Source organism: Dreissena polymorpha, chromosome 6 (genome assembly GCF_020536995.1).
Source record: "Dreissena polymorpha isolate Duluth1 chromosome 6, UMN_Dpol_1.0, whole genome shotgun sequence".
In the NCBI taxonomy this organism is placed as follows: domain Eukaryota; kingdom Metazoa; phylum Mollusca; class Bivalvia; order Myida; family Dreissenidae; genus Dreissena; species Dreissena polymorpha.
In genome coordinates, this window is record NC_068360.1 from 36,152,481 (window position 1) to 36,175,617 (window position 23,137).

Below are 23,137 nucleotides of genomic sequence, written 5' to 3' on the forward strand. Positions count from 1 at the left end.
TTGTGTGAATGGATGTAAACTGTTACTCAAAGATAATCTTAATGGTTTGTGGTGTGTGGATGTATGTAATTTAGTATTACAATTACAATTTAGATACACCCATGGGTGTTAATGTATAATTTAAGGTTTCCTTTCAAGTCATAGTAGAAATGTCTTGTTAAATGATCTTACTCTACCATGTTCAACAACTTTTCTATTTGGATTTCGTTATTGCTCATCCTTTATTAATATGTGTTGATTAATGAGTGGATAGGTAAACACTTAACTTAAGCTTGATAAAAACTTATAAGTTTATAATTTGTAGGAACTTTCTTTTAAATAAGTTGTTTTAACAAAATCCTGTTTTCAGTCTTTGCAAGATGAAAATATTGTTCCATTAGGCTTAACGAATGTATTGCTTACATATAATTCTTTGTTACATTTCAGCATTTGGAACAAACCTGACCGTAGTGCCAGTCATTAATGAGCCGTCACTGGCTCAAAATGAAGATCTCAAGCTTCAGATTGTTCTAAATCTTCTCAACAGTAATGCTTCATTGGGGAGTGATGGTAAACAGTTTAATCTACCTTTATTAGTTCACCTTATCATGTAATACTCGTGGTGAGCCATTTTCGTCAGTCTTTGTCCGGCATGGTATTGCGCCATGTGTCTTTAATTTTTTGCTCGTTACCACTCTTTGGTCAACCAATCTTTATGAAACTTTGTGGTTTGAAGGTTTATTTTGACAAAATCTATGCCAAGTTCAAATCTGAGACACATTCATGGAAAACTATATCACTGAAAACCTTGATTCCATTCAACAAACCACATTTTCCATCCATCAAATCTAAGAAAACCTTGTTACCACTCTAGAGGCCACATCTATGTCTCAATCGTGATGAAAGTTTATCAGAATGGTAATCTCTACAATATCTAGACTGAGTTTGAATCTTGGTCACATGGTTTGGACAAGTAGATCACCATGTTGACTCTTGCATAAACCATGTTACCACTGTAGACGACACATATGGTTTGGACAAGTAGATCACCATGTTACCTCTTGCATAAACCATGTTACCACTGTAGACGACACATATGGTTTGGACAAGTAGATCACCATGTTGACTCTTGCATAAACCATGTTACCACTGTAGACGACACATATGGTTTGGACAAGTAGATCACTATGTTGACTCTTGCATAAACCATGTTACCACTGTAGACGACACATATGGTTTGGACAAGTAGATCACCATGTTGACTCTTGCATAAACCATGTTACCACTGTAGACGACACATATGGTTTGGACAAGTAGATCACCATGTTGACTCTTGCATAAACCATGTTACCACTGTAGACGACACATATGGTTTGGACAAGTAGATCACCATGTTGACTCTTGCATAAACCATGTTACTACTGTAGACGACACATTTATGACTCAGTTTTGGTAAACATGCTTGGCCATGTTTAAATCTGGGTCAAAAGGGGTAAAAGACTTGGTCAGGTATTCAACAGTTGTTGCCCCTTGAACTCAGGTGATTGTTTCATATTTATCATGTCCTTTTTTGTCTATATTAATTTTAGTCAAGAAATCAAAACATGTATGTAGTAACTGGTGTGTAGCTATTGACACTTGTGGAGAGGATAAAAACGTCCAATTATTGAACAGTATCTTGACATCAGCTAAAACATTCTTTATACTAACAACAAATGCCTATATATGTAATATTTTAAACTTTATGTAAAAATCAATAATTGATTTTCACATGCTTAAATTATTTGGAAATATATGCCAAACCTGTGGTTGGACCTCCATCATTTTAAATATCCCTTAGTTAAACTTTGATTACTAAATGCCCCATTTTCAATATATATTTATCTGTTTAAAGCTTCATTTATTATTGACCAGCTCTGTTCCTCAATCAATTATTGTAAAAGTTGTGATAATTATACACCCGCAAGCAAAGTTTTTGAAGTGGTATGCTGAAATGACATTGTGGAATGATCTGTATCATTTTGTAATTATGTTTTAAATTTGTAGAGGGCCAGTTTTTTCTAAAAAAAAACAACCTTAAAACAATTGTTCATATTCTCTAAATAGCCATTGTCAAAATGTATGTTTCTGACCCTTTGTACGAAATGTTGCCTGCAAGCAAAGTTTGTGAAGAGATATGCTGAAATGACACTGGAATGATCTGTCCCTTTTTGTAATTATGTTTTTAATTTGTAGGGGGCCAGTATTTTCTAAAAAAAAAACAACCTTAAAACAATGGTTCATATTCTCTAAATAGCCACTGTCAAAATGTATGTTTCTGACCCTTTGTACGAAATGTCGAAGTATTCTTTCTTGTGAAACCATAATTCAGAGGGAGTTTCGGCAATGAAGTCCGCTGTGGACGCTGAGCACTACCGTGTTCTGCATGAGCTTATAAAGCGTGGAGCTGATACACGTGCCTTGTCAGTGATTCCCGGAGATACACCCATACATGCTGCTGTTCAAATAGCCCTCGGGAAGGACAAAAGTAAGTTTTAGATCAATAGCTTGATAACGTTCTGTAAGGGTAATATACTAATCAATAAATTAGTCTTAAAGTTAAAATATAAGTTTAACAATCTGAGCAAATATAACCGCATGACACTTTAGCTGTAGTTTATGGATTTCGTCCTATATTTATTAAACGTGGACTTGTTCTGAAACAGAACAAGACTTTGCACAAAAACATACAAAATACTTGTAACAAAATGAATATGGGCTCAAACCCCTTATTTTAAAAGAAACCATTGAAAGGCTAATAATGCCTTATATAATCTTCATCGAATAAAACTAATCAAATTTTATATGCTTTTAATATTGACATGTTTTAACGAATCACCTCTGATGCTTTCACCGATGTTTCAGGTCTTACTATACTAGAGCATTTGCTTACACAGTACGCATCCAAACGTGAGGGAAATGAACATCTGGATCCTGAACAGCAGGACAAGAATGGGGACTGTCTCTTCCATCTTGTAGCCAAGGCGAAGAACAGCTCCCAAGCTGTCAAGGTTGCTTGTTTGTGTCCGTTTTGTGTCTTTTATTTTGATGAGTACATACACATAATATATTCAGGAGTGTGAAATTGATCTTGTGTTGATTTGTTTCGTCCATGCTGTATTGCAATTTACAAACTCAATAAAATTTATGTTCTATCAGCAGTATAGACAATAATTTGTGAAAGAATGGATCTCATGTTGACATCATGCACTAATTGCCTTCTGTACAATTAATTACTGAGCATCCCATGCAACCATATAATATAGGTAATTAATTTTAAACAATTATGAGCGACATTTTGTTAGAGCGCTGGACTTAAAAACCGTGGATTACAGGTTCGTTCACCAGTCGGACCACGTCATTTGAATTGAGAATGGTAATGAAATTCTGGCCATGGCCACTCTCCCTACCACTGATTCAAGTAGGGAATTTGTCAGTGATTGGAATAAATTACTGGCATCAAATACCTATATCGGTATTCGAATATTCTCTAATCCATTCAATCGAATATTCGCAGAAAACGGCTGAATTGATTTAACTTCTATTAATCAGTTTCGAATCCAGTAGGGGAATTAAATATTAATTGACACAGAAATACAATTGAATATACAATTGTTGTGTTAAGAAATATCAATAAGTCATGCAAAGTACATCACAAAGCCTTTCGGTGGTGACAGCGCCTTTTTAATGCGATTTATGCGTCGATGTACCTAATTGACAAACAACAGTTGGGTCCCTTTCTTAGAGTGTGTATATTGTTTTGCGCAATTTGAGTAATTCACACATTTTAATGACTGTTCATACTGTGATCACAGAAACTTAATTATTATTCGCCAGTCAATTGAAGCCGTTGATTGGCACCCCATTGACAAACAACAGTTCGGGGCCTTTCTTAGAGTGTGTATATTGCATTGCGCAATCAACGCTGATACGGGCTGCGTTATCAGTTTGACACGAAGAACGTCACATCAAACATGTTAATCCCAAATGATTTCGGGTGCCAATTAGTAAGCGGCTCGCAGGTCATTAAATATTAGGGCAATTACGTTTGAAAAAACATGCGAATATCAATTCTGTTATTCGAATACTGACCATTCAATCGAATATTTGAATAATTTTGCCATCCCTAGAATAAATAAGTGCTCTAAGTGCTTGTAAACCATCTATCCTCGGAAAAGTGTAAGGTAGTGACTGAACTAACTTAACAAGACAGTTTGAACATAATGTTGTTTCAGCAGATATTACTGTCATTGTTGTTTTACTTCAACAGGTAACAGAGACATTATGCAATCGAAGAATATCCGGTAACTACGTCAACAAGGATGGAAAGTTACCGCAAGACTACATCATGAAGCACAATGATCGCCGCCTTCAATTCCTGAGACTTGCCAAGTCTGTACAGCCCACGAACAAGCAAATGTTCAACCCAAAGAAGACAGCAACACAAACCACTCCTCTGGAAAAAGACCTCAATAAGTGTACAAGACCTGCTGATAGCGAGGCAGACAGCCCTGCTGTTGCGCAACATATCACTAAAATTATCTCGGCCAGGGAAACTAGAATGGAGAAAATACGCTCTCTAATTCGTCTTTTACCGGACAGCTCAAATTCAGTATTCAGTGCAGTGGAGGTTGTAAAAGAAGTTGATGTGAACGACGTTACACAGACCTCGAACGGGGCTTCATTGCAGATCAATCCACCAGAAAACGAGGTTAAAGAAAATGCAGCAGGATTGGACTCAGATTCAGAGAGTGATGAAAGTTACATGAGTGCATCTGAAGTGCCCGAGGAAGTATTTTGTGATGTGGAAAATGTAATGGTTGATGTGAAACCTGCATCTGATAAGCACATTGCCATTGATAGAATTGATGTTAGTGATGAGGAAAAACCGGGAAAGGCGGTTGTGTATGAACTTGTTGTTGATGGATCTGGTGATCATACGAAGGCAAGTGCTATACAAAATTGTTTGAAAACCGCAAGCATCGCAAATGAAGTTGATATTCAGATAAATGTTGAGAAATGGGAACAACCAGTAACTATGGAAAAAGGTATGGAAACAAACAATACTGATAACAAAGAAATTGAGGACCTTGTGGACGGGCCTCCAGAAAATGCAGACGATATAGTTGAGATTGTTGAAGACAAAGAAGACAGTGGTGATGATGCAGATGATGATGAGTTTTTTGTTGTAGATGCACAGGTAATTCACACAACATATCTGAGCATTTAAGCTTTTTATGCCCCCTTCTTCGAAGAAGAGGGGGTATATTGTTTTTGGCCTGTCTGTCTGTTATTCCGTCATTCTGTCATTCTGTCCCAAAACTTTAACCTTACAGTAAAGTTTTGCAATAACTTTTGAAATATTGAACATAGCAATTTGATATTTGGCATGCATGTGTATCTCATGGAGCTGCTTATTTTGAGTGGTGAAAGGTCAAGGTCATCCTTCAGGGTCAAAGGTCAACAAAAAAAGCGGCGCATTAGGGGGCATTGTGTTTCTGACAAACACATCTTTTGTTGAAATTTGCTTTGTCAGATTATGCAAAATATACCATTATTAAGTGCATAAAGCATGAGTTTGTTATTGTTTTGACAACGAAAAATATCAAGTTTACAATATTACTATGCATTGAAATTATTTGCCCAACATTATTTGAAAACAATATGTCTAGGATGTCTAAAAATATTAATTATGGTTATATATAATAGGTGTTTGACAACTTAGAATGGGAGGTTGAATGCACTGCTGAGGTTTGGAAGACACTGAGAGACAAACGTGTGCCACCAGACCTGAAACGACGAATAGTGCACAAAATACAGCTACTAGCGAGCGGTGATTGGCAGCCACATCTCTGCAAAAAACTAATCCATGTGCTCCCAACTTTGAACCTGTTTGAAGCAAAGTTTAGCAAAGGTATTTTTAAGTTATTCTGCTCATGACGAAGTAGTTTTTTTCTATTCAAGTTCCACATCAGTCACTTATGACATATCAACAATGTACTCAAAGTGTCTCTCCTATACGAATGCAAATAAAATACAATGTATTTTCTTACTAATGCGAATAAATAAAACAAGACTTATATAATTTGCAATACAATTTTTGTATTTGGTATAGCATCTAGACAGTCTACTGTCTAAGTCAAACATGACACACATCGAAATGATATAATAATTAACAAATACATATAAACAAAGCTAATGTTATGCACATTAAAAACATTTCAATCATATACAATATCCGCTTATTTAGTTTTTCATCTCTTAGTTTAGCAATGCCTAAATTAGTTATTAATAGTTATTAAAATATTTAAAAAAAGAAGCCAAAAACACAAACTTTAACTATATCTTTACAGTTCGACTGTCCAAAGCTGAATGACGAAACATCGCCAAACACATTCGATTTCCTCGTGCACACTTTTCAGTACTCCCAAGCGCGCTATACATAGCATTATGGAAAACTAATTTTCTTTCATTCGTAAACTCAAACACTGAAAATTATGTATTCCTCAAATACAACTTCACTTCTGTTATATCTACAATTTACTCACAGTAGTTCTCCTATACAAATCTCAAATAAAATACTTTTTTTTTCTAATCGCAAATAAACAAAACAAGACTTTTAAAATGTTCAATTATACATCTGTGTTTTTTGTTAGAGCATCTGGAAAGTCTACTGAACGGAAATGTTTTAATGATAATAAAATGTTTTCTTCTCTACACAACTCAACAAAAAAAGTATATGCCAATATATAACCAAGTCATGATTAATATACTTATAATTAAAGCCCAAGGCTTTACGATACAGACAATCGTCCATGGACATTATCTTTTATATAACCCTCTTTAGCACTGTCTTTTGAAAAGCCTTTCATATCATTATTTGCTGCAACGGTAACACCTATTGCTCGAAGCGAATGCATGTAATACCTGAGGACGTCCTTCACATGAGGCCTTCACGCTTCAAGAAAAAAATTAAATATTTGTATAAGACCTCTTTTGTCTTCCTGACACTGATACCTTGAGTAGTCAAATGTAGATAACACAATAAATAATCACCATCGGATAACATACACCAATATATCAAGTTTCTGACATTCTCAACGGGACATAACGTTGCGTTTGTTTTTGAAATCATAACCCAAGAACGCCTCGATATATGTCTGTCTTACTTCCCTCTATAAATATAGCCATGCAAGAATTGTGAAAAGTAATATCACGAACATTAATGTTCAATTATTCCGAACTTCTTAAAAAACCAGAGAACACTATAAAAAACATAGGCTTATCAACAACCAATCAACGACTTTATCGTTAAACACCCCATTCGGACACAGTAATGACCAATACAGTGAGAAATTACAAACTTACAAACTATAAACATTATTCTGGCCATTCTTGCAATACTGCAATCACAATCATCAAATATTGGCGATACCGCCCGCGGCAACTACTCTGCTGAAGTAGTTGGAAACCTCATATCCGGTATAGGATGCAGTTCCTGTTTTCAGTCGCTATCGCCTATGAAGATTGTTTTACTATCTCCAACAGCTCTTTGTTAAATCTAAACTACACACAATTCCCTTGAAAACGTTATTTTATGTCATTTTCAGACTTCACTTTTTTCATTTCGGAAGAAATTGAACGAGCATTCCAATGCATTTCGGTCTTCACTGTTGGTTAGTTCCTATAAAATATCCTTTTATTGTGATTGTACGGTATTGAGATCCCCACAGCAGCTATCTTCTTTACTTAGCGAGTCATTTATATTATTTATTTATTAATCAAGCCAAACAAGCACCACGTGGCCGCGTACCTCAAGAACAAACATGTACTATGTCTTTGCAGTTCGACCGTCCAAAGCTGAATGAGGAAAAACCGCCAAGCACTCTCGATTTCCTCGTGCACACGTCTTGTGCGCCCAAACGTTTATTACATTGCGTTATGGGAATAAAGTCATCTAATTAGTAAACTTAAACCATGCAAATTATATTTCTCATCAAGCATTTTATCCATAAAACTATGTAATTATGTGTATATGTAAAGTTGTGTGTTAAAAATGTAGACTGACCTGTTGTTTATGTTTAATTCTTACATCTTGAAATGCTTATTCATGCTTTTGTTTGAGGTTGTGTGTGCACCATTTTAAGTTGAACTCCTCAACAAATACTTTTAAGCTATCATTCTCGCCCACATGTTTACGTCTGTGTAATGCTTTTATTCTGGTAGACCGCCTACCAGCTCCCTCCAGGCGTCTCAGTTCGGGGCGAGTCTTGTAAGCTGCCCCAGCCCCCTCCCATCTGCTTGGAATTCAGGTCACGGCGGCAGGTGTTTTTAGCCCGCCCCCACTTCGACTTTCATCTGAGGTTGCAAGTAAATGGATGTAGGCTTGCGAAGATTGTAGCCTATCCATCGCCAACGTGTCGGCAGGATGTCATCTTCAACGGGCTGCTGCTTTGTGCCTCTCCGAAATGCGTGGATGGTGATCTTGTTTTGGCCAGCGGATCTAAAGGATTTTGCTAAGGAAGGTGTTCATGACGACATGGATGGCGGTTCTCCTTGTTACTTCTCCATAGAGTAATCTTGGCTTCAAGATGGTATTGAGGAGCCTTAGCTTGGTGGTGGTGCCTATGTCGCTGGATTCCAAGATGTTCTTCCGTTGCTCGTCCTTTTACCGAATTTGACGTCTACATCCGTTTCTTAATGGTTTTCCACGAAGCTGCCGATCAAGGTAAAGTTTAAGCTGGCCGTTTCTTGCGCCTCGCATTGAACTGTGATGGGTGTGTCGTTGGATGTGTTGGCATTAAACATCGTGCTCTTTCCTCAGTTGCTCGTGAGGCACATTCAACATAAGTTGTTTAAAACGATTATGGTCTATTTCTTCTCATGTTGTTGTGTGTGAGAGATAAGAGCAAGATTGTCGCCAAAGTTTTATTTATAACGTGCTTCCATAGTGTCCGCTGGAGTTTGCATTTGGTCTGTCGAGTTCTTCATGACGCAGTCTATAGCAAGCACGAATTGGCAGAGAAAGCACCCTTGCCTGACTCCGGCTCTTTCTGCCATTAACGTTTGTGTAGGTTACCCATGGTAAGTAGTCCTGATCATGATGGTGATCTTTTATGGCATTTTGTTGTGACTCAGTAGTCTCCAGAGGGACAGGAGTTCATCGCTGTCGAATACCTTTTCATATTCGATGATGTTGACCTAGATGGGCGAGTTCATCTCCATGGATTGTTACTGAATTATGCCAAGGGTTGCGATTTGCTCCTCGTACGATCTCTCCTTTTGGAAACCGGCGTGTTGGTCATGAAAGTGCTGTTCTACAGCGTCTTTCAGTTGGTTCAACAGGATGCAGTGAACACCTTTCCTGGGATTGGCAGCAACGTTAACCTTTTATTGTATATATAGGTACTCAGGACTCTTTCTTTTGGAGCTTGATGAGTTCTAGCTCTTTGCACTCTTTTGATAATTGTTTTTCGTCCTATATATTTTTGAAGATAGGTAAAGTGACTCCACACTGTTCTCGACGTCGGCCTTCAACTCTTCTGTCGGTATGCTGTCAGGTCTTTCAGACTTGCCGTTCTTCTTTTGTTCGATGGTGCTGCGGTTATCTCCCTTCATGGTTGCACAGCTTTTGATTGTTAGATCGCTTTTAATTGGCGGTATCCCCGGTGGGTTCGCAGTAGCTGGCCTGTTGAGCGGCTCCTGGAAGTGCTTGATCAACCTTTTCTACCTTTCTTCATGTGCTATTCCTCCAGCGTTATTTCACCATAATGTCCTCGCTGACTTATCATGGTTCTGTTTTGGTGAGCTGCCTATTCTGCGTAATGCTCTGGTTAAGGTATAGGTATCTCTGACCCGAAATGTAGCTGGATTATGCTCCTTTGTTGTCATCTGAATATTGGTTAAGTTAAACTTTTAACATTGTATTATTGTTTTATCTACAGGAATTCAATAGACTCTAAAAACACGTATTTAAGGTCAATGTTTAATGTATCTGACCAAGTTCATTACTCTGACCTGCAATTTAGAAGAAGTATTTCCCCTTTTCTGAAATAAGGAACTTAAATATGGTAAACGTGCAACATCTTTATATCGTTTCCAGTGAATGTAAATGTGCAAACATGTCAATATCACTGTCACTAACTCAGGTGTTCAATTGAAATGTCACGCGTGTGTATGTTAATTGTGCACGGTAAGTGACCAAATTTCACAGATCTGGAATTTAACAGTATTATGCCCCTTTCTATTCTTGGACAATTCTGTTTAACTTTTGGTGCAACTATTTCTAATCCCCATACTTACTACATGTATTGGCATGCAACTCTTCATATGTTTTCAGGATCTTTACGAACTTTCACTTACCTAGATTTATTATTGTGACCTGCTTTGTTGCAATAGTATGCCAATTGTTAGCTCGGCTGTTTTCGGGGAAAACCTGAGGTAGTGTTATAGCGAGCTCGTCTTGTCGTCTTCCGTCCGCCGTCCACGTCGTGCAAAAACCTTTACATTGGCTCTAAAATCAAAGTGCTTCCACCTACAACTTTGAAACGTGATATGTAGATGCACCTTGATGAGTTCTACACGCAACACCCATTTTTGGGTCACTAGGTCAAAGGTCAAGGTCACTGTGACCTATAAAAAATAAATTCTGACAAGCTTTTATTTATTAAAAACTGCACCCAAAGCCGGGCGTTAGCACCCGTTATGCGGTGCTCATGTTTTATACAAGTAAGGTTAAGGTTCACTTGCATAACGAAACAGCTAACACAGTAGAAAAGAGCAATGTACACAATCTGTATGCATGACATAAGAATCTGACCTGTCAAGAAAAGTTAACAAATTTGTGGCAAACTTATATACTGCGTAACTTTCCTGAGTCAATGATAAAACTACAAAGACAAAAATAGCTACGCAGAAATGAATACAAAGACGTTATACGCTTAAACATCAGATTTATTGGGTAGATCAAAGGAAACCCACTCCCATTACATGCAAGTGCATTGGCTTTGGCAAACGACTTCTTGCGATACTTAGCAGATAAATTTATCAAATTAACAAATGCTATTTGAATAATTGAAACGACGCTCAACAGTTATTTGTTCTGCTAAAATCCACCTGTGCTCAAGGAGCCAATAACTGTTTTCAAACCAATGTCCACTGTGATTTTGTTTTAATTGTTAATGCATCCAAAGCTACAACATGCTAAATTGATGCGATCCCGACTGAAAGAACATATGAATGAATGTACACCTATATTGACAGAAATTGTAAGTAGATCGTTGCTGACCTTTTTTTCCTGCCTCTTTGAAAAGTGCTGTGATGGAAGCCTTGTTGCAGACAAAGGGTCTCTTTTTGGAACTATCAAACTATCGTCGGGTGTCAAATTTGACATCTATTTAGCAAATTCTTGAAACAGCTGCATTAAACCAAATTCATGATAATATTGAAGCTAAGTATTTCCTACCACTTTACCAAAGTGCCTAGAGAATATATCATAGAGTTGAAACGGCAATTCTAAGTGAATACTGTCTAGAAACAATTGATAAACGTAAAGTTGCTATCGTGGCAATGGTTGACATGAGTGCAGCGTTCGACGCCATCAATACGTATTCGCATTCTTCAAGACGAATTTTTTATTCATTGCATTCCCTTAAAGCGGGTATATACGATTTTTTATGTGTTTAATTGTAATATATTGATAAAATATGTTACAATAACACAAAATAGGCAAGAAAAATTAAACATTAAAGCCGAGTTTCATAAAATGCAGCAAAGACAAATTAGCGCCCCGAGCCGATAGTGACGTACATATTTTCCTACAATAACCGAAGCATTCGTCTTTGTATTATAAACCGTTAAACTACGAGGGGTGTTCCAGAAGTTCGTGGATTTTCGCTATAACTTATTAGTTTGCTGGTAAAAGTCAATGAAATTTACATATTATACAAACCAATTATCACGGACTTTATATATAATCTAAAAATGCATTAATTCCATTAAGCGCGTTTGAAACGCGTTGCCATAGAGACCTCAGTAACGACATGCGGCGCACGCGTGTATTTTATTATAAGTATGAGTGTTACGCGAATTTAAATTTGGTTTAAATGTCGTTGATAAACAGAATTTACGGCAAATTTCACGTTACAGCGCCTAAGTCCTCCTTACAGCCCGAATTTGGCCCCTATGGACTTCCGCGTCTTCCCGGAAGTTAAATCACAGTTGCGCGGTTTGCAAGTAAACAGGAACTTACAGTTGCAGCAAAGCGAATCGTGTCGTCTTTTGACGCTGACTGGTATAGAGACACTTGACAAGTGGATTTCCCGACACATAAAGTGCATTCGCGTTGGAGGTGATTATGTGGAAAAGATTTGACAGTTGTTAACTTCATAACGTCATTGACGTTGAACAGAAACGTTACACGTGCGTCGGTGTGCGCATTGTGCACATGTGAATATCTCTGATATATATTTATTGTTTTATGTATTTCCATGATATTTGAATAGTAGATTTGGAAAGGACGAAATATTCTTAACATGCTATTTGTTTGTCCATTATGTTACCAAATGAAAGTTATAGCGAAAATCCACGAACTTCTGGAACACCCCTCGTAAGTTTAGATGCACATCGTACATTTATGGTATACATGCTGGCGAATTCGGCTGTACAGCCGTTTTCAATTTCAGAATTAAATATCTGACTTATTTCGCATTTTTCGACACATGTTCTTCTTAACTTTTATTTTAATTTATATTGAAATATATATATATATTATAAGTTTTTTACACAGTTTATATAAATTCATAAATATTTGACAAAATCGTATATACCCGCTTTAAAATGGAACAACTCCTCTTTCATCAGCAGAACAATGGAAGTGTAAGTCTTACATTCAACAAATGAAACTGAACCATTGCTTTTCGGTGTCCCTCAGGGTTATTGTGCCGGACCAGTTATATTTACCGTGTATATATCAGCTCTCAACAGCGTGGTTCTGAAATACTCGCCGTTAGGTATTTCAATGAGTTTGACCCTTATATAGCATTAAATATTCAAACAGGATATAACGAAAATGTGGATTTAAACCTTCAAAGTAAAAAAGAACCAATTAAAAAACTGAAAATATTGTATATGGAACCAGCCAGCAGTTGGCGAAACTGAGAATGTCAAGCGTCGCTGTCGGTGTTTGTGAAGTAATATTAATCAATTATAAAAGATACCTTGGTGTAATCATGACAAACACACTCACCTTGACTAACACTTTCAGAAAAGTGTTAACGCACAGCTACGAATTATCAAAGCTTTACCTTAACATGTTACAAGAGAGTCTTAGCATCATTAGTACATGAATAAGTTCTGTCGCATATTGATTTTGTAATGGTAATTCCTGTTTAATAAATCAAGAAATTATGGCACGGCCAAAATCACAATTTTTCGTTCTAAACAGTTACACTGGGCTACAGTAGAAGCCAGAGTGATCTTTAAAATTTTGGCTGTTGTCTTTCGTGTATTTAATGATATAGCTGCAGTATAAATAAGGAAACTGTTCGTACCTGCTCGAGGACTTTGCATATTAAGGTAACAAATTATCCAACTTTCTACATCCATAGAGGACAAACAGAATTGGCCGAGAAATATCTTGCCGTCTTCGGTCCGAACTGATGGAACAATCTAGCTGATATTCTTCAGGATTTTTAAATCTGACGGCAGTTTTAGATCAAGGCTGAAAACACATCTGTATGGGAAATGTCAAAAGAAATTAATATACTAGATGGATTATTATAAAGTCTGCATTTTATTTACTTAAATATTATATTATGATTGCTTTCAAGCTCTTGAACAGAAATGTATATTGCTTACAGTTTTCACCTTAATGCCTATTGTATAATTGTGATGCGAAAATGCTATGTTAATAAGTTTGCGCTTTATAAATGAGTCATGTTCTGAGAAAACTGGGCATAATGCATGTGCGTTAAGTGTCGTCCCAGATTAGCCTGTGCAGTCCGCACAGGCTAATCAGGGACGACACTTTCCGCCTAAACTTGATTTTCGGTAAGGAGGGACTTCCTTGAAACTAAAAATACCATAAAAGCAGAAAGTGTCGTCCCTGAATAGCCTGTGCGGACTGCACAGGCTAATCTGGGACGACACTTTACGCACATGGTTAAGTTAAACGTTTAACTTTGTATGATTGTTTTATCTACAGGAATTCAATAGAATCTAAAAACATTTCTCAAGGTCAATGTTTAATGTATCTGACCAAGTTCATTACTCTGACCTGCAATTTAGAAGAAGTATTTCCCCTTTTCTGAAAGAAGGAACTTAAATATGGCAAACGTGCAACATCTTCATATTGCTGTTTCCAGTGAATGTAAATGTGCAAACATGTCAATATCACTGTCACTAACTCAGGTGTTCAATTGAAATGTCACTCGTGTGTATGTTGATTGTGCACGGTAAGTGACCAAGTTTCACAGATCTGGAATTTAACAGTATTATGCCCCTTTCTATACTTGGACAATTCTGTTTAACTTTTGGGTGCAACTATTTCTAATCCCCATACATACTACATGTATTGGCATAAAACTCTTCATATGTTTCAGGATCTTTACGAACTTTCACTTACCTAGATTTATTATTGTGACCCGCTTTGTTGCATTAGTATGCCAATTGTTAGCTCGGCTGTTTTCAGGGAAACCTGAGGTAGTGTTATAGCGAGCTCGTCTTGTCGTCTTCTGTCCGCCGTCCACGTCGTGCTAAAACCTTTACATTGGCTCTAAAATCAAAGTGCTTCCACCTACAACTTTAAAACTTCATATATAGATGCACCTTGATGAGTTCTACACGCCACACCCATTTTTGGGTCACTAGGTCAAAGGTCAAGGTCACTGTGACCTATAAACAATAATTTCTGACAAGCTTTTATTTATTAAAAACTGCACCCACAGCCGAGCGTTAGCAACCGTTATGCGGTGCTCTTGTTTTATACAAGTAACGTTAAGGTTCACTTGCACAACGAAACAGCTAACACAGTAGAAAAGAGAAATGTACACGATCTGTATGCATGACATAAGAATCTGACCTGTCCAGAAAAGTTAACAAATTTGTGGCAAACTTGTATACTGCGTAACTTTCCTGAGTCAATGATAAAACTACAAAGACAAAAATAGCTACGCAGGAATGAATACAAAGACGTTATACGCTTAAACATCAGATTTATTGGGTAGATCGAAGGAAACCCACTCCCATTACATGCAAGTGCATTAGCTTTGGCAAACGACTTCTTGCGATACTTAGCAGATAAATTTATCAAAATAACAAATGCTATTTGAGGAATTGAAACAACGCTCAACAGTTATTTGTTCTGCTCAAATCCACCAGTGCTCACGGAGCTTATTACTGTTGTAGTTTGTAATTGAATGTGTAACCTATGAGTCACTTTTACAAAACATAAAAAAATGATGTCTGGTCATTTACATTCACTTTTAAGGTTTATAATACTATGTAACTAGAAGAAAAGGCGAGAACACTGTCTTCGCACAGCTCATTTTACAATGTATCGTAAATTCTGGTAACACTTTTTCAAAGCAAATTTTATTCCAAATCCAGGCCAGCGTATCATCTGGGAGCTCGCAGTGGCTTTCTCTCCACGTCTTAGTGAGACGGCCGAACGCCGTCTGCATTCGGAGGAAGGGGGCATAATTCAGCCTGTTCGTGGAGGGAATATTTATTCCGAGATTATACGAGTCTGGGATATCGTCATGGACCATAAGAAGATATACAGGTCAGGACTCTTTTTTCGTGTTTTAAGCATTGAGAATATTCGTAAAGTAACAACTAAATTCAGTCAAATCGATTTCTTTATAACTGTATTGGCATGCATATGCCTAAGTGTGTGCCTGAGATGATTTGAAAATATAATTTGATAAAATGTGGGATAACAATTTTGGAACATATACAACTGATTTTTAATACCAATGAAGAGACAATGATACAAATGTTTTATGATTGGCCTTCTCCAAAAGATGAAACAAAATATTGATTGTTGGATTTAATTCACTGGTTTGTTGATCTGGAATCATACACATGACGTTTATTCTCTGAAGTAGTGTTTAACTTAATGTACCTGAATTGATTCTAATTAATGCTGTGTTGTTAAGCTTTAATGTAATTTTACTTGTGCTCTTCAATTTCATGAATCAATTTTTATTTTAAATGACTGTTTTGGAAAAATGTGTAATGCCTTGTTCAAATTTGACCTTAATCATGCCGTTTCCAGATCGGTTCAGAGGATAAATAAGTCCCATTTGCGGGGGGAGCAGTGCATTATTCAAAAGAACCTGCGAGGGATGCGTGTTGATCAGACCACACAAACTGGGGTCGGCAAGCGCTATCCAATGCTTTACGCAGAAGATGACGTTACCAAAGAAGAATTATTTGAACAAAATAAGGTGACTATTTATTTAAAAGTATTTAAAACTATACCCTTGTAGACAAAGTGATAAAGTAAGCAAGTGCTATCAAATGCTATATGCCCGCGGAACGTTTTTACGACAGCAGGTGAGACTTTTAAGCATATGCCTTTAAAAAAATTATTGTATATATTACCCTTTTTGATTTTATACTACTGTTACTTTCAACCTTTACGATCATTCTTTGATGGCAACCCGTAAGTTTGTGCAGTTTATAACGATCACGATTGAATTAATAAATATATATTTTGGTGAATTAAGATAATTTTATTAAATGGCGGTATGGTTGCTTTTAGTAGTAAAACTAACGAGTGTGATATTTAACAGATTTTTCTCGATTGAACGTACGCACATGTCAATGTTTTGTGAAGAAAGTACTTTGGTGTATTCACCTTTCCTATTAAACATGAACTTATAATAGAATTTGATCATTTGTGTTTTCTTAAGATGTCCAATTTTAAACTGGTCATGAATGTTTTCATTTATTTACAAAAAAATAAAATACAAATTATCCCCAAAGTAACTCAGTACCAAACGAGAGAGAAAGCATTATTTAATAGTTTCCGCCTTTTAAATCACGACAGGGCGGGAAATTACTGATATGCTTTTCTCACTTCTTTTTCAAAAGTGTCTACGAACAAATCCAGAGTATATACGTACTGCGCCATCTTAATTTGCACTATATCATCTATGAATTTAGGAGATTCAGAAGTACTTTCCGCCAGCCAGCTCTAACGATACGGAGTACCATATTCTCAAGTTCTACTCGTTTTCCTCGGCCCTCGTTAGTCACGTTCTACAGAACATTGAGACCAAGGTTGACTTCCCGTTCAGAGTGACAGACCTTGAGCATGCCTTTATCAACCTCAAGTCCAAAGCTCCCATTTTGCTCCTCGGAAGGAGCGGAACTGGTGGGTACTGTTTTAGTGAGTCTGTGTGTATTTCAAAACTAATTCGATCTGTATGCCTTTGGCATTGTCCAAGCACCCATTTGTAATTCGAGAAAGTTGGGGCAAGTTTGGAACTATAGCTTTCATTTGCAGGTAATTTGTTTTACTGAAAGATCCCATTTTATGCGTGGCCTTGTGCTGTTTGGTGAAAACCGATTACCTAAGAAACCTCCACTGGTTTCGTCAACATCAATCAAACTTGTACCTGTTATTGTGTCATTATAACATTTTGTGATACATTACTACCAGAAAGCTAAAAGGGAACTATATAGGATTATAGTTTGTCGCTGTAATTTGAGTTTTGGGCAGTATTTCATCTGTCCGTCTCAAAAACGCCTGCTCTCTATCTAGAGATGGTGTGTTTTGCACAAATTCACAACACAGTGTTTAGGTTAGGTTCATGCCATTAGATGAAGGGTCTTAATGCAGGACATTGAAATAAAGGTATGCATCTGCATATGTGGAAGTTTCAATCACCTTTAGTGATAGCTGTAAGAATTATGTCATAAAATAATATGTTTGTTAAGCATCGAGATGCATTTTATTCCCATATGATACTGATATTTGCATTGTGTTTGAAAACTGTGAATGCTTACATTTTGTTAAACACATTTCGTGGCAAATAACTTTCAAAATTGTATTATTTAATAAACTTTGCAATGTCTTAGTACAAACTTGTTATTGTTGTTTACAATAAGCAAAATTATTGACAGTATCGTGGAGGTTTCGCGTTTGTTTTTGTAAAAAAAAGAATAGCTTAAAAATTAACTTAAAAAATAAATGAAACATGTAAATCTGAAATAAAACCAGCAGATGGTACCATGAATATTTTTCATGAGAATATCTCTGGGATATCAGTTTTCCTATAATTCAGGCAATACAACTAATTTAATGTTTTTTTTGTTTATACCGTTGAAACTGGTTTATCCAAGAGTCCGTGCGTTGTGTTCATGTAGCCGTTTAGATCTAGATCCTGCAACAAGCTACTTAAGTACATACGATATGCTGATACAACTTCATATGTAGATATTTGCCTCTATGGGTTTAATGAATGTTTTTTCATCTGACAAAAACGTGGTTTCTATGGTTACAGAAATGTTTGACAACTAAAATCTGGATTCTGTGATAATTTGGTATGTTGATAAATGGCATTGGAGAAGTATGCACGTTTGATATTTTAGTCAGTAACACATTTATTATTGCTATGGTTAAGGAAATATGTTACAACTAAAATGTGGATCCAGGGATAACTAAACAAATTAAAGTTAGGTTGATGAAGCAAAGTTTGTTGATTAAGAGGTACATGATGAATGTGCATGTTGTTTATGTTTTTTCGTCAGAAATTAGTGTGGTTGCTTTGGTTATTATAGATCAGCTTGATTATTGAAACGTATGGAGATCCTGTTCTTACTCTGACATTAACACTGCTGGCGCTGACAAAGATCTTATTAAACTATATATTTGAGGTAACTTGGTGGAATTTTTGTTATAATTGAAAATGTTCAATTTATGTGAATGTTTTTTTTAGGCAAGACAACCTGCTGCATGTACCGACTGTGGAGTCAGTTCCAAACCTACTGGTCGAAGGCTAAAGATGCGGGAGCCCCCATCCTGCCTCGATGTGTTGAGTTTGTGCATGATGAACCCATTGAGGAAGATAATTCGAATGAGGAAGGTAGCATAACTTTATAACATTAATTCACTGTGTATTATAATTAACGAAAACTAACGAATTTGATGGGAGCTGAACACAATCGCTTTTCTGTAAACAAATGTGTTTCACTTCCGCAAAATACAATGAATTGAAAATAGACGGAGCCTTATAAACTTTTTAACTTTTACTTTAAAAACATATTAATCTCAGTGTTTATATACGTTTCTATACACATTGTGTGGTTAGTTCAATTTGATGTGCAATAGCCATGAGATAAAATATAATATACATCTTAAGTTTCAAAAAGTTGTGTGCAGGTGATTATGAAAGTTATGTCTTGTATGACATGTCACCAATTTCTCAACAAGATTGTATTAACAACATTTGTAACGGGCAGATTATTGCAACATTAAAATACTGATTTAATAGACTTAAAAAAAAACAAATGTTAACAGTTTTGGCACGTATGTTTTGAAGGAGAGAGTTCAGACAACTCTGATGATGGGACGGAGGATACTGGAGCCACTGGGGGACCACTGCCAGAGGCCGTTGTGTGTACCACACCAGAAGAGCCACACGAAGAGGTGGAAACTATGTACGATCATCTCCATCAGGTGTGGTGGCTTCCAAATTGTTTGTATACTTCCAACATATATAGTATGCTGGCGCTTGTATCTGTTGAGATAGTTGTATGAAGCTGTTTTGCATGACACCGATGCTTTCTGATGCAATATAGCATGCAACAATACTCATTCATGGTCTCATAACATCATAACACCATACTATTTTGTTATTTCATTAAAAAAAATATTTGTCTTTTTATGCCCCCGGTAGGGTGGCATATAGCAGTTGAACTGTCTATCAGCCAGTATGTGTGTATGTCAGTCTGTCCGTCCGTCCGAAAAAAACTTTAACATTGGCCATTTCTTTTTCACTATTGAAGATAGCAACTTGATATTTGGCATGCATGTGTATCTCATGGAGCTGAACATTTTGAATGGTGAAAGGTGAAGGTCAAGGTCATCCTTCAAGGTCAAATGTCAAATATATGGCGTCTGTTCGTCCGAAAACTTTAACATTTGCCATTACTTTTTCAATATTGAAAATAGCAACTTGATATTTGGCATGCAGGTGTATCTCATGAAGCTGCACAGTTTGAGTGGTGGAAGTTCAAGGTCAAGGTCATCCTTCAAGGTCAAAGGTAATTTTTTTTATAAAAAATTCAAAGCGGCATTCTCATGAAGCTGCACATTTTGAGTGGTGGAAGTTCAAGGTCAAGGTCATCTTTCAAGGTCAAGGTCATCCTTCAAGGTCAAAGGTAAAAAAAAAAGCAGCGTTAGCATGAGGCTACACATTTTGAGTGGTGGAAGTTCAAGGTCAAGGTCATCCTTCAAGATCAAGGTCATCCTTCAAGGTCAAATGTCAAAAAAAATCAAAGCGGCGTTCTCATGAGCTGCACATTTTGAGTGTTGGAAGTTCAAGGTCAAGGTCATCCTTCAAGGTCAAAGGTCAAAAAAAAACAAATTTTAAAGCGGCGCAATAGGGGGCATTGTGTTTCTGACGAACACATCTGTTGTTCTATATATAAATGCTTATTCTAACTCATACACGTATCATGTACTATTCTGTGTGAAATAAACAATTCTTTAAGCGCAAGAACAATTATTTCTAAAGCCAACTTAACTTTTTTTAATAGAAGTCCGGCTATTAGAATGATACAGAAACAGACAACATTAGTAGCAAAAATTGTTTCTAATATCTGATGGTTGAGTTCAGTGTGTATTTGTTTCCGACATTATATAGATGGATGGTTTTTGTTTCAGTTGTTTATAACGAAAAATGCAGTTCTCTGCAGTGAGGTGCAGAAGAATTTCCGTGAGTTAAGTCACGCAAACGAGTTGATGGCAGATTACATGCAACACGAGGATGAAAATTTACCGCCTCGCCTTCAGGACGTTGAAGATTACGCATTTCCAATGTTTGTCACTTCCAGGCAGTTGTTGCTTATGCTGGATGCGTCCGTTGGTCCTCCGTTCTTCTTTGAACGGAAGGACGACGGCAGTCTCAAGGTTTGTTTGTCAGTGGGTCGATTGTGGTGTCCGTATAGAATGTCAACTTGTGGAGCCTACTACTTCCACATGTCTCAAGTTTTTAGATTAAGTTTAAAATATGTCATTGGAAAAGGTTAAGATTTGTGCCAAATTTCTGTCTGATGTGTTCTTTTTCCATCTTTCCATGGGCCATACTTTATGTCGCTTTTAACATCCCTCCTGAACCTTGCGGGGGTGGTATTGCAACATCGCTTAATTACCGCGACATTACTTAATTAGCCAACTGATGTATCATAAAGCAATAAACTGATCAATTATTAGAGAAGACCGTTACCGCAATGAAAGCACTTATTTAAATTCACAATATTTAATGAGTCTCAAATGTTACTTATGTATTCAATGACCGGATTGCATCTGATGACATTCAAGCATATAGAGATTTTCCTCAAAAAATATTTTTGAGTGCATTCGCATAAGCTATAAGCTGCAGTTACATGATGTATCAATATTTTTTATTTCAAACTGAGAAATCAGAACGCATGAAGTTTATTAAACATGTCATTTATAATTAAGGGTTTCATTCGCATTTTTATGCCCCCCTTTTGAAGAAGAGGGGGTATATTGTTTTGCTGGATGTCGGCCGATTGTTATAGGTTATAATCACTGTCATACTAAAAGAGAAAATTGTTTCGTATCAATAACTTGTGAACGGAGGGACCGATCGGCTAGATACACCCATGGTATTGGTGTTGGACAGTCTATTGCCCCTAGTAACATTGGTGTCACTAGGTCAAAGGTCAAGGTCACTGCCTCACTAAGTGAGAAATGGGTTCCGATCAATAAGTCGTCAATTTATACACCGATTGGCTTAATACTTCCCATGGGCATAGGCCTTGGACAGCTTATGGCCGCTTTTACAATTGTGGCCACTAGGTCAAAGGTCAAGACCATTGTCCTATAAGTGTAAAAATCGTTTCCGATCAATAACTTGTCAACACATTGACTGATTTGCTAGATACTTCACGTGTGCATTTGCCTTGGACAGTAGATAACCCCTTTTGAAATAGGGATATCTAGTTCAAAGGTCAAAGTCACTGTAACACTCATATGATACGATTAACTATGTTAAGTTTTATTGCAAAAACTCCATCAACACGGCCCAGTTTTGGTAGGAGGAGGACATCTGTCGCCGACTGCGGAGCTCTTGTTATACTTATGTGTGTCTTATAAATTACCTTAGGGTAACATTTGCTTTTACAATTTTAAAAGTGCACAAAATTTAGCAATATTGAGCAATTTAAGACTTTGGCACAAACACCAGATACATTTTATGTGTTTGAAGATCAAGTGCGTTGCAAGTGTTATGGGACGTTTTGAAAAATAAATTTCGAAACCATTTAATGTGAATCATATGGACATTGTAAAATGTAAAATATTCTGATACCTTAAGAGGGTACTCCGATCCAAAGCCACCACAATGGGTCCAAATCACATCTTTCTTTGGAAAACCCTGTTGTTAATGGTTTTCGATAGGTTGACATCAGTGGTTGGACAGATGCCGGAGGACCACTCAGTATTCTTTCACTCCTGGATGATGACTCTGATGCTGAAGAAGACATGGACGAGTTTGAAGATTCAGACCATGAAATGGAGATGGGAGATAACTGGAATACTGAGAGCTCTGGCAAAGCAACAAAGGTATGCAAATTACCGGCTTTATGTTGATAAAGAAATGTAAGGTCCAATTAATGAAATATAACTACCAATTGACTTTTCAGCTGTTCACTTACTATTTATGAATAAGTCTTTAGACGCAATTTATTTTCAATAATCAAAATTCTTTTCGAAAGTTCAATAATTATACGTTTGAAAATTATTTAAACATTCCTATTTATTAAGAATAAACACAATTCAAGCTTTAAGGCATTTTCATCATATGATTAACTGTATCTTAAATATACATGTATTTTCTTTAAGCGACATTCAACGTTAAAT

General features: G+C 36.7%; 1 protein-coding gene across 3 annotated transcripts in view; it reads left to right on the forward strand.

The window, feature by feature from the left end:
* Positions 1-23,137, forward strand: part of LOC127833269 (TPR and ankyrin repeat-containing protein 1-like) — a 140,263-nt gene that overhangs the window by 72,509 nt on the left and 44,617 nt on the right. For all 3 annotated transcript variants that reach the window (XR_008027288.1, XM_052358434.1, XM_052358435.1), the window contains 12 exons: positions 427-549; positions 2,351-2,506; positions 2,884-3,029; positions 4,289-5,218; positions 5,728-5,932; positions 15,625-15,799; positions 16,295-16,466; positions 17,188-17,398; positions 18,966-19,112; positions 19,569-19,705; positions 20,915-21,160; positions 22,676-22,840. Coding sequence is in view for 2 of the 3 variants with exons in the window: in XM_052358434.1 (XP_052214394.1) it covers positions 427-549; positions 2,351-2,506; positions 2,884-3,029; positions 4,289-5,218; positions 5,728-5,932; positions 15,625-15,799; positions 16,295-16,466; positions 17,188-17,398; positions 18,966-19,112; positions 19,569-19,705; positions 20,915-21,160; positions 22,676-22,840 (2,813 nt within the window). In the remaining variant the exon portion in view is untranslated. The remainder of the gene's footprint in view (positions 1-426; positions 550-2,350; positions 2,507-2,883; positions 3,030-4,288; positions 5,219-5,727; positions 5,933-15,624; positions 15,800-16,294; positions 16,467-17,187; positions 17,399-18,965; positions 19,113-19,568; positions 19,706-20,914; positions 21,161-22,675; positions 22,841-23,137) is intronic.